At 33.5% G+C, this 12,707-nt stretch overlaps 1 protein-coding gene across 15 annotated transcripts; it reads right to left on the reverse strand.

Annotated features, from left to right (window-relative positions):
- Positions 1–7: 7 nt before the first annotated feature.
- On the reverse strand, positions 8–12,027 carry LOC107435949 (uncharacterized). 15 transcript variants are annotated; one of them, XR_009640393.1, is made up of 12 exons: positions 11,843–12,027; positions 10,779–11,251; positions 7,791–10,607; positions 6,521–6,958; positions 5,596–6,327; positions 5,028–5,477; positions 3,483–4,658; positions 2,686–3,349; positions 2,514–2,606; positions 697–1,065; positions 516–617; positions 8–372 (listed from the first exon to the last, which is right to left on the reverse strand). XR_009640393.1 is itself a non-coding variant. In XM_048470030.2 (10 exons), exons 3-9 carry the CDS (start codon positions 10,599–10,601, stop codon positions 2,547–2,549), a joined length of 6,258 nt encoding a protein of 2,085 aa, XP_048325987.2. In that variant the 5' UTR covers positions 10,602–10,607; positions 10,779–11,251; positions 11,843–12,027; the 3' UTR covers positions 8–1,065; positions 2,514–2,546. The 15 variants fall into 15 exon arrangements, 2 of the variants coding, with proteins under 2 accessions (XP_048325987.2, XP_048325986.2); XR_007239621.2 differs by having other exon boundaries at positions 8–617; XR_009640392.1 differs by having other exon boundaries at positions 516–1,065.
- Positions 12,028–12,707: the final 680 nt, after the last annotated feature.

Here is a 12,707-nt window from a genome sequence, read left to right on the forward strand (position 1 = left end):
TAACATGAGAAGTATTGAAGCCCAAAGCTAAACCAAGCCCATGAGATATTCCTTAAAAATACATTTTAATCCATGGTTAATTGGTTCATAACTCTAGTATTGCACACGTTTGAAAATCTACTATTTCACAATTAAAATACAAGGTGAAATGATGGATTCACAAATCACGTTTAAGCAGACCTCTCCATAATGATAAGAAACCATTTGCTTCCACCTCTGAAAAACTACTCCACTTTCTTTTCTTTTCTAAAAAGGCCACAATATAAAACAGATATTTCCCATAAATAATAATAATAAAGTTAATCTTCCTCTGTTTCCAACTGTACAATTCAAAAAAATCCACATCCCATTCTTTTCAGTCCACATCTCCAACTAGATTAAAAAAATCAAACGTAGTGGTTAATCTCCACTTGATCATACAACATATTGAAGTTAGCTTAGAATTCATGATTTATATTAAAATTTATTTTTTTTAAAAAATAAAAATAAAAAAAAAAAAGTTTACAATCAAGTACCTCCACATGTGCACTTTGGCATTGAAGCAATGGATTCAAGCAGTTGGCGCTAGATGTCAGGTTGTTCGACAGACAGGTTTGGAAATCCCAACATATATTTCCCTGAAAGGCTTGGTAATTAAGCAATCTAGTACCAAAGTTTTCAACCGAGCAAAAACAATTTCACCTTCCATTTCCTCACCTTCTTCTGCGTCTACAATTATTCCTGCCATTCTTTTGCAATTTCATACAATCAGATTTTAAAGTCGTGCCATACTTTAGGCTGTTTGGGAAGTTAGTAAACTTTGCATGCCATGGCATTGTCTGACTCTCGTCTCTAACAGATTTTGGAATGAGATGGAGGATGACACTGACTTCTTTATTCTACCACGTCTCAATATGTCTAAATCTATCAAATTTTGAAACATTAATGTTTGTGGCTGCGAGCTCTCCTCACTCAAATGCAACAAGTTTGGCATATCACATAGTCTTAATACACTTAGACATGAAAGTGTTCCGCAAGTTCTTCTTGTTCACCAACTAGATCCTCATATTGACTGGAAGATGTAACCTGCAAAAAATCAATTTTCTAAGTTTAGTACACTATATATAAATTAAAGTACAGAGACTAACGCTGTTAACTATTACACCTTATCTCTAATATCAACAGCGGACTTGGATACCTTGGCACATGTCAATTAGATCATGAAAATTGCACTTTTATATTTTCATTTTTATTAATTTCTATTTGGATCATCAATATTTGTAAGTGGGATAATCTGAACAGGCTTAATGTAGAAAAATGAAATGGATCTTACAATTTACAGATATGTCATCATCATTTTCTGCCATCAATGTGTATATGCAGTGTGTATGCAGCAACCGAAGAATTGAAATCATGATAAATATTTCCTTTTTTCCTCTCTATAAAGGATCATGATTAAATACTCTGCCAAGTTAGATGTGATAGAGATATATTTCAAATATATAATAAAGTTGTGTAAATATAATTCAAATACTTTTGGTTTCAGATTATATCTCTTTTTTGAGCCAGATTTCTTGAGGGCTGGAGGTCCCAATGAAACATTAGTCTCCACAGTACCCTGCTAGTTTTGTCAAGATAAAAATGTAGTCCAAAGACAAAACCAAGACCATGAATTGCTCTCCAAAAAAATATTATAACCTGTGGTTAATTTGTTCAGGAGTTCAGAAACCCATGGGTGTAATATATATAGTTTGTGCATGAAAATATATATATATATATATTTATATATAGAATCAGGGGTATGAATTTACTATTTCACCAATTAAAATATAGATGAAAACCTGCTTCAGGAGAACCTCTCCATAATTATAAGAACCATTTGCTTCCACTTTTGAAGAAGTCCATTTTCTTTTACTTTTCCAAAAAGGCCACAGCATAAAACAGAAATTTCACATAAAAATTAAAAGTCATCCTTCCTCTGCTTCCAATTGAACAATTCAAAAACCCACATTTCATCAATGCATGATCTGTTTTTTTTCTCAACTTTCACTTTTTCACATATGCTATACATTGTCAAAGTAGCGTATCTTCACCATCATGAATGGCAAAATGGCAATAGCTAATGACAGAAAAATTTGTTTTTAGATAAGAATAAAGGAATACCAAAGTTAAATATTATATTCTTAATTAATTAGAAGTACTAGAGAGCAAACCATAACCTGCATTGAGAAATTTTTTTAACTATTAATTATGCCATCCATGGTGTGCATGCTTCAACATAGCTATCGGTAGAAAAAAATATATTTTGCATTACTAGTATTGGAAAAAAGTTTCTGATTTTTTGTACGGTTTCATACGTGCATAGGACAGAGTTTCGATTTAAAATTTGTTAATCCAGCAAAATTAATACCAAAATAATTAATCTTCTTGACAATTTTCAAGGGAAATTGCCAATTGCATCAATATTTGTAACCGGCTACTTTTTTGTTATGGCTACTATAAGCAGGCATGTAGAAAAATGGAATAGGTCTTACAATTTACAAATATGCGGTCATCAGGTTCTGCCATCAGCATGCATCTGCAGCAAACACTTCATATTTTTAGGATACTGTTGTAGACCATAAAACCTAAAATTAATTAAATGAGAATTAACAATCATGAAATGTATATCATAGACATTAATTAGGAAAATGGGTTATTATATACCTTTTTCTTCTAATATTGCAGTACCTGCAGGGTGGGTCTTGAAGTGATGTTTTATGATGCAATTGATATCTGTGTTGTTATTGACTTCCACGGCTGTCTTACCATCCAGTTGTAGTCTATTCAGTTTTGGGGTGCTTATAATACCATGAACAGAGAAACTTTGCATTGCAAAGCACCCCCCTACAACTATACTTTTCAAATTTGGAAATCCCATCTTGTAATTCCCTGAATAGAAGCTTGTGAGGCTTGGTAACATACCAAGCTCCAAAATTTCCAACTTAGCAAAATCAATTTCACCACTGTCTTCTGTACAATGATCTGAAGTTATTACTTCCATCAACCTTTGGCAATCACTTATCCTCATCTTCTGCAGCTGGTTCATGCTTTTGGCAGTTTGGGAAGATATTAAATTTACCATTCCATGGCATTGTGATACTGTCAGCTCTTTCAAATTTTGTAATGATATTGAGGATGGAACTAAGTTCTTCAACATGTAACATTTTAGAACTCGTAAGGTTATAAAATTTTGAAAGCTTGCTTGTCCTTGTGAGCTCTCATCCATCAAATGCATCAAGTTTGGTAGTCCTTCTAGTTTTAACACACCTACATGACGTTCCATCTCAGGACTGAAGTATAGACCCCTATGTTGTTCATATAATATATCCTGCAAACAATATTTATCTATATATCACCAAGTGATCGAATACTCATAATCTGAACAAGTTTGCACTAACTACATCATGATAAACAGAGAACATATATATACATACATAAATATTGGTAATTGAAACTCTTACCATGTCCATGGAGCCATGCGTTTCTTGAAAGTTGAAGATGTCTGAAGCAATAACCTTCAGCTTCATACACTTGCTCACCATTAAAGCTGTTAATGAAGGAAAACTAGAGGTATGAAATCCTTGATAGAAACTCACAAAATTGATCAAGTTGTGAAGTTTTATCTCCTCTAAGTGATGGAATTGGAATTTTGGTGGTACTGCCTCCAATCCTACCTCCTTAGAAATAATATATTCTATCCCACAACCAGAAATATTCAATGTTTGAAGTTGGAAAAGACTTTTGGCAACGGAAGCTGGAAACATTGATTTCAGACTTCGACACCTCCATGCTTTAACTCTCTCAAGTTTTGGGAAGGTAAGAGCTCCTCGAGGATCATCACTCCACACATGTTTCAGATTTGGTAAATAACACAGTTCCAAATCAACCAATTGAGTTGGTATTATTATGCCACTTTGCGGTTCTTCATCATTCGACATTTGGATTTGAAATACTACTTCTACCATTTCACAACTAAATATTTTCAACTTTTTCAGATTGCAGAGAACTTTGTGCATATTAGGTGGAAATATCCTTATTAGATTATCGCAATGAGAAACTTTTACCTCCAATTCAGAAAAGGAATCAGCATTGATAAGTAGTTCAGGTGGTGGTTCTGTTTCCAATTCTTCTTCCAGCACCTGAGGCTTAGCAACAATTTCTTGTATCCCACAATATTGAATATCTAGTTTTCCAAGTTTGAATAGCTCTCTAGCAATGGAAGGTGGAAAGATTGATTCGAGACTTGGACATAAGGTAGCTGTGACTTCCTTAAGATGTGGGAAGGTAAGAGTTCCTTGGGGATCTTTACTCCACACATGCTTGAGCTTCGATAAACTTACCAAACTCAAATGAATCAACTGAGAGGGCATTATATTGTATGTTTGTTCAATAATATTTGGCATTTGGATTTCAAATACTTCTTCTACCATCTCACAATGACTTATTTGCAACCTCTTTAGATTGTGGAGTTTTCCCTGCATACTAGATGAAAATACTTTCACTAAATTCTTGCAATTGTGAACTATTACCTTTTCCAATTTGGAAAATGAATCTGCAGTACTGAGTTTGTATTGCCATATCATCTTCAATTCAACCAAGCCTTTAATTTCTACAGTATGCAAGCTGGGGAATGCTACCTGCAATGCATTATAATTAATCCGCATTGATGACTCAGAAAATAAGTATTTATTATAGACTAAAATAAAAGAAAAAATTTACCCTTAATATATATATATATTATATTTATGGAAATTAGGACCCACTATTTGTTTTTTATTTTTTATTTTTTTACTATTTACATTGTTCCTGTTTCCACTCACCATGGTAATGTAAGAAAAACTGACATAATTAAGGCAAATAGATAGGAAGAAAAATAAGCAAAAGTTCTAGGCCTCAGAATATATAAAACATAAGGTATAAATATATTAAGCTATAAATCGTATATTCATGGGAAATATATGACTAAGAGAAAAAGGAAGAAAAACATTGAGTATATAGCTCATTACCTTGTCATTGAATAGAGATTTCATTGTCGTGCAATCCTCCTCTTCCAATTTGGAAACAAAAGTCTTAAACTTGGGGCAATCTTTATCATTAATGGAAATTTCAGTTATCAATGGAAACTCAATGAAAGTTTCAGACGAGAATGACACCAGGTTTGGAAGATTTATGAAGTTGAGATGATTTAGTTTAGTGAATTGCACCTTATCCACCTCTTCATTCTTACTCATTATTTCTTCCATCATCATACAATCTTTTACCTCAAGAGCAGAAAGTTGTTCGAAATTCACTGCTTCAGCTGAAGAAAATAGATTTTTCAAAAATCCGCAACTTACCACATGCAAGCTTTTCAACTTTCGATAAGAATGAGAATTTGGTGGAAGCTTGCTATCCCATATCTTCTCCAAATTGCATCTCAACAGTTCCAACTTCTCTAAATTGGGAAAAGGATCAAACTGCATACATAATTAAAGTTATTGTTATTATTTCCCAGTTAGCTAGACTGGCAAAGAGACTGCTACTAATTAAATTATTATAAGAGGAGGAAAAAAATAAATTATAAGAGATAGTTACCCTGGTGAAAGTTAATGGTTGTGGGATTGGACTATTATCATGATCATGATGCGCATGCTTTTCTTGAAAGTAGGACAATTCCGAAGCCAAAACCTTCACTTTCTCACAATTCAGCAAAACTAGACTTTTTAATGAAGGCCAACTTGAGGTATGCAGTCCTGGATAAAAACTTACAAGATTTTCCATAAAGTTCAAATTCATTTCTTCCAATTGAGGGAATACAAACTCAGGCAGAACTGGTACAGTCCCCGCAGGTTCAACAATTTGTTCTATCCCACAAATAGAAAGAGATAGTTTTTGAAGTTTGGAAAGACCTTTGGCAATGGAAAGTGGAAAGACTGATTTCAGAATTGGACAGTCCAAAACTCGAACATCTTCAAGGTGTGTGAAGGTAATAGTTCCTTGAGGATCTTTACCCCACACATACCTCAATTTAGGTAAACAGTAGAGGCTCAATGAAATCAACCGAGCTGGTATTGTGTTGTGTGTGATTTCTTCAAGACTTGATGTCTGGATTTCAAACACCTGTTCTACCATTCTACACCTACTTATGTTCAACCTTCTTAGACTGCCAAGTGCTCTCAGCATACTAGATGTAAATACCTTCGTAAGATTGTTGCAGTTATAAACATCTACCACTTCCAACTTGCAAAATAGATGTGAATTATTAGCTATCATCTTCAATGTATTCATGGCCCTAATGTCCAAATTCTTCAAGCTGGGGAATGTAACCTGCAGTGCCAATGTTGAGGAATGATACTTAAGAAAATTGGGGCTTATTATTATTATTATATCCTTGAAAAGAGAAGGGGGAAAAAAAAAAAAAAAAAGAAAAAAAACTAAATAGCAAGTCATATTACAGGATAAAATCATAAATAGATAAAAGGAGAATCATAACAATCAATATATACAAAACCTTAATTACCTTTTCGTTGAACAGAGATGGCAGCTTTTCTTCTTCAGACTTGGAAATGAATGTTGAAAATTTTGGGCAGTTCTCCATGAAAAGTCTAGTTAAAACTGGAAAGTCAATGTAAATTTCAGAGGAGAATGTTGCGAGGCACCCAAGATTATTAATCCACAGATAATCTAGCTTAGGAAATGAGATCTTATCCATCTTTTCACTGTTGCTCACTATTTCTTTCATATTCAAACAATCACTTAATTCAAGGGATCGGAGTTGTACAAAAGTCATTGCCACAGCAGATGAAAATAGATATTCCAAAGAATTGAAGTCATTTACAAGCAACTTTGTTAAGTTGTGAAAAGAAGTAGAGCTTGGTAGAATCTGGTCATCCCATATTCTTGTTAAACCATTACAATTGGACAGTTCCAATTCCTCCAAAACGGGGATAAGAAGCAACTGCACACACAATTAATTATAGTCAATTTTACAATTCCATCAAGGGTGATCCATTCCATACATTGATCTTCTCACCAATAATGTTGATTAATCATTATGACCATTGAAATGGCCTAATCCAACACTGAATAAAAGATGAGAAATTAAAACTCTAAAATCCAAGCCATAATTGAATTTTAAATTTTATATACCTGCTGTATTAGAGATCATTTTAGTTAATAGTTAAGATGATTTATCCATATAACCACTCTTCCCAAAAGCTTAGCTAATGAGAGAAATGATTCATCAATTCATTCATATCTCCCTAACATATTGTAAAGAAAATTGGTATTCGTGTGCAATGGTCCCTGTTCCATTAGATTCTCTTCTTAGATATTTGATTCCAAACAAGCTTTACTCTTACTTTCGTATGTTTAATTAATTACTTTAACACGTTTGCTAATTTTTTTTTTAATTTTCTAGACAGCATAATTCAAACTTCTATCCTACTTCAACAAAAAGAATAAGGAATTAAAACCGAAAGTAAAAATGTCAATATTCTGATCTAGCATCGAAGAAGATTTTAACCCTATAATGATTGTCTGACTTTCAATCACTATGCAGAAAGTCATTTTATTATTTTAAAAGACATGCTCTGTATGTGGCTGGTTGGCCCTGCTGAGCATGCTATAGTCTTGACTATATGGTGATCCATGATCCATGATCCATGATCCATAATCCATAATCCATGTTTTGTATAAAGACTGTTAAGACCAGGATATAAATGCAAATGAATGTTGTAGTTACTTGAAAAATTTAATAAATATTTACGAAGTTAAAACACAAGACGTACCTTCTCACCAAGCAGAGTCTTTACAGAATTATCTACATCCACTGGTTGCTTTCCCCTTTCGGACTTATGAATTTTCTTCAATTTGGAGCAGAAACTTTTAAGCCTTGGAACATTTTTCAACTTCAAGGAGCATAATTGAGGAAAGTTGCCAATAACTTCCTTGCTCTTGTCTTCTTCCTTAGAAACTATCTCCTCAATCATGCTGCAATCTTTTATTTCAATTTCCTCGAGCTTACTCATGGAGAATGGCAGAAGATTCTTCAACATGTCACAATTGCTTACCTTTATAATTCTCAATCTTCTCAATGATTCTTTTGTGAGTTCTCCATCACATATCTTCTCGAGATTTTCCAAATTGTCAAGGTGCAATATTTCCAAGCTGTCAAACACGCTACAAGGATGATTTTGCTCCATCATGTTAATCAAACACTGGATTGTCTGATTGTTTTCCAATCGAAAGCACTTCAATTCTGGAAAACCGGCTTTGTCTAATTCATGGACAATATTATAGGCACCTTGAAATCCATTCAAAGACAACATTTGAGTGCTTTCCAACATCATTTCAAGACCATGCTCTGTTAATAGTCCGTTTTCATTGAGGTTGAGTTCCAAACATCTTGAAGGATTATCAATGAGCTGGCCACTCCATTTACATCCTATAGCAATCTTATATCGTTCAAATGTTTTCCCACTGAATACATCTTTTGGTAGCACGTTGATGTCAACTATTTCTAAATGTAAAGCGGTTAGCTGATCCAAATGTTTCAGCTCATTAAGACTGGCATTTCTTTTGTCGCCATTGACTCCTTGAACCTCATCCCACTTCTTAAAACTCCTTTCCACATACAACTCTTCTAAAGACGTCAAATGTGATATGACATGGCGTTCAATGACTTCCAGTTGATAACAATCACGCAAATCTAACATGCGTAAAAGAGTAAGTTGTCCAATTTCTGTTGGTAATTCCTTGATACCAGACTTTGAAAGGTCAAGAATTTCCAAGTTTTTGAGCCCTCCAATTAAAGATATGTCTTCCAGATGATGGCCATAAAAACACAATGTGCGGAGATTTCCCAGATAACACAAAGATGAAGGTAATTTTTCAAAATATACATAATAAGACAGATCTAAAACTCTAAGCTTCTTTGTGTTTTCAAAAAAATTATCTGGGATTTGGGAAGACTTATTTCGCCACATCCAAATTAACTCAAGCTGTTTATATTCCAACTTTCCTTTAAGTAGACGAGGCACATAACCATTAGGTAACGAAATTGCCATTGAGTCTTCAAGAGCTTCTATTCCAAGGCGATTTACCTCAGCATCATTTTTAAAAGAATACATATGACTTTTGCTCGCAATTGAGACTACAACGTCACGAATGACATCGTGCATCTTAACAGTACGGTAATAGTCGCCATCTAACAACAAAGAACAATCTTTCAACTTAAAGATTAAACTGTCAACTCTATCTCTTGCACTTTGCAATGTATCAAAATCTTTAAACATGCCCCAACCCATACCATATTTCATCAAATTCTCTAATAATATGCTTTCATCTTCTTCATGCAAACCACAAAGCAGAAGTAATAACTTTTCTTCACTTCCTAAAGAATTATAACATAGTTCGATAGGACAATAGACTTTTTTATTCATGTCATCATCAATAGCTGCTAGGTTAGATACCTGTAGTTGTCTCAAGGCAGTCTTCCAAAAAGGCAATTCACGATCTTTCAGTGTACCTGCAATTGTTTCAATGGCAATTGGAAGACATGCACATTCATTAACAATTTCATTTCCCAGATGCAGGAATTCAGAATTGTTTTCAACGGATTTAGCCACTAAATGGTTGAACCAGTTCAATGCTTCAGCTTCATCTAAGACTCCAACTTGGAATATCTTTTCAACACCCATTTCGGTAGACAACACTCGCCTGGATCTGGATGTAAATAATATCTTGCATCCCTTCTCATCACTTTTGAAAACTATTCCAACATCTTCAAGCTTAAGTTCATTCCAAATATCATCTAGAATTATCAAGAACTTCTTTTCAAGCTTCAATCTATTTTGTAGCAAAAGTGCTCTTTCAGGTATGGTTTCCTTGTCGAGTTTTAGATCCAGCCTTTCTGCAATTGCTTTTTGAATCCTTTCAACATCCGGAGTATGTGAAACAGAAACCAGAACAGAATCATTGAACAACTTCTTGTCTAAGGCCCTTCCAGCAATTTCTTTAACAAGCGTGGTTTTACCGATACCAGGCATGCCATGCACCCCAACCATTCTGACATTACCATCTTCAAGTGCCTCCATAATTTCAGTCACAATTTTCCTTCTTGTTTCAAATTGTATGTAATTTTTATTTGTAAAATCACTTTGGAGATGGGGACGGTAAGAAATGTTGTCAAAATTGACCTCCCCTTTGATTTTGAAAGCAGACTTGCCCATCTTCTTGGCTCTCTTACTTTGTCGATAGCGTGGCACCAAATTCAGGAACAACAACCCCCTCATACTGCACCTTATCGTTGCATGGTTTTCATCTTCTAAAAACTTCTCAGCTTGTTCAGTGATTTTATCTACTTTCTTTAGCCACTCCTTGGTATCTTCATGAATTTCATCACCATTTCTTATAGCACAAGCAACCAAGTCCTGCAATCTTTTCTTCACATGATTCAAATCCTGGGTTTCTGTTATCAGGTTGCCTATGTTGCGTTTGTATTGAAACGGATAACCTAGCTGTTGGCAAATTGCTACCACTGTGTAGTCGGCAATTTTTTCAGCAATTGCAGCTATACCGATCTCAGCGATAAATGCCATGTTTACCTTATAATTCAGCACAATAAGCAATTATAAAGATTCTAGCCAAAAGTCTAATGATAGATTGTAAAAAAATAACAATAAAGTGAATTACATGAAAGGAAATGAAACAAGGAATTGACAAATAAAAAAAAATAAAAAAAAAAAGAAAAAGAGGTAGGGAAGTAAAGCATGTACCTAGCAGTACAATCTTCTGTGATATACACTGATGTGAACTTCAAGAGCAGAATATGCCAATCTTTTCTTCTCTCTCTCTCTCTCTCTTTTTTTTCCTTTTCTTTTTTGGGTTTTTCAATTAAAAAAAAAATTTTCAAGCCAGGTAGTTGCCCAAAATTTAATTAAAAATAAAAAAAAATAAAAACAAAAACAAGAGATCCAATCGAATGACAAGCTGCAAGCCAAGAAATCTACTGCAGAAAGAACAAAAAAATACAAGGAAACAGTGTGAGAGCAGAGTGAGGACAGAGTGAGAGCTTCCTTTTGATACCAAACAACAGGGGAACCATTTTTTGTTTTTTTTGGTGGTGTTTTTTTTGGTGGTAAAGTAAATAAGAGAGGAACGCAAAAGCTTAAAGATGGTGACAACAAGAAATAGAGTAAAACGGAACAAAAGCAGACCAACAAATCCAACGGTGTTTCCTCTACACCCACTGCAGAAATTAGAACAAAAGAATGTATACAATTAGGAAATCATATAATAATCAGACGATGAGATAATTTGTATTAGAAATTGAATTAATTTAAGAAACTAAGTACTAGACAAATGAATTTCTTTCAAATGGGAAAAGATAATAAACTCTCTCTCTCTCTCTACATGTATATAACATAAGCACCTTTGCCATTTTCCTCCTCAAATAATTCCCTTCAAATGGGAAAATCCAATTTCGAGTGTGTATACTTTTACAAGATGCAATTCAGTGTAAAATAAGTTTAAGATTTAAAATTCTCAATTTTTTTTTTTTTCTGACTATATACTGAGTCTCTGAAAACATCCTGACCTCAAAGTTTTATATGGCTATTAACACCAAATAAAATAAAATTACTCCAAGAAACAAACACCAACAAAAGTGCTTTTAAACATTCTCTCACCCAGAAATTGGTTTCTTTTTTTTTTTTTTTTTTTAAATACATATGAAAAACGAACAATTAGCAATCTGGACTTGGAAGAAGAAAAATCCAATGTAAAAGACCAACGAAAATCAATAAACTTGAAATAAATCGCAAAAAATCGAAGTACGCACCTACAAAATCATACAGAAAATGATCGAAGTTCAAGCATTATAGCGTTGATCGGAGTATCTGAAAAACCAAAATAATGGCAAGTTTAATATAACGAGCAGTGAACCATATATGGGTCCCGCTCGGTCATCACACTGTTTTCAGTTACTGCACATTTCCTAGTCAACTTTAGCTTTTTTTTTTTTTGATGAATCGTAGTCAACTTTAGCTTGTACTCTCATTTACTTTTTAATGTTTGATTGAGTTATTATTTTTTTAATTATTTTATTTGTATCCTCTTAAAAAATTTCATTTATATTTTGTATAAAAATATTAATTGAACGAAAGGTTACGAGCATGCAGGAAGCAACCAAGAAGGTCACTTTTTCCAACCAAGTGTCATACACGGATAAAAGATAGAGAGTGACTTGACAAAAGCAGGTGCTGCATATTACTGATTTTCAAGTCCTCCATTAAATACAAAAAATTTTCCATCATAATTTTGACAAGTTGCTGATAAGATTTTTTAAATTTTGTCCAATCAACTTTTTAACTTTTTTTTTTTTTTTTTTTTTCTAATAGAGTGTGATTGATAAATAAATAACTTCCAAAAAGAGTGTGATTGATAAATCTAAAATGATTAAAAAACAAAAAAAGAAGAAGAAAGAAAGAAGAAGCATTAATCTGGGAAAAAATTTAATGGGAGAAATTTTTAACAACGAGTAAATAGGGGAAAGACTATTTTTTTTCCATACCTACAAAGTAAAAACCGTATCTTTTGAAACGCCACACGTACGAGGGAACAAACCTATGAAACCCAACTCCAGTCCACACATTTTTTTTACTTATTATCTCAAATGATTACGTCACATTATATATGCTTCTTCA

Source organism: Ziziphus jujuba, chromosome 8 (assembly GCF_031755915.1).
Source record: "Ziziphus jujuba cultivar Dongzao chromosome 8, ASM3175591v1".
Taxonomy (NCBI): Eukaryota; Viridiplantae; Streptophyta; class Magnoliopsida; order Rosales; family Rhamnaceae; genus Ziziphus; species Ziziphus jujuba.

Excerpts from the sequence above, each read along its gene's own strand:
- LOC107435949 (XM_048470029.2), bottom strand. The coding sequence starts at position 10,601 with ATGGCATTTATCGCTGAGATCGGTATAGCTGCAATTGCTGAAAAAATT. Across the intron at positions 6,328-6,520 it reads CATCTCTGTTCAACGAAAAG|GTTACATTCCCCAGCTTGAA; the intron begins GTAATTAAGGTT and ends TTGGCACTGCAG. Across the intron at positions 5,478-5,595 it reads AACCATTAACTTTCACCAGG|TTTGATCCTTTTCCCAATTT; the intron begins GTAACTATCTCT and ends TTATGTATGCAG.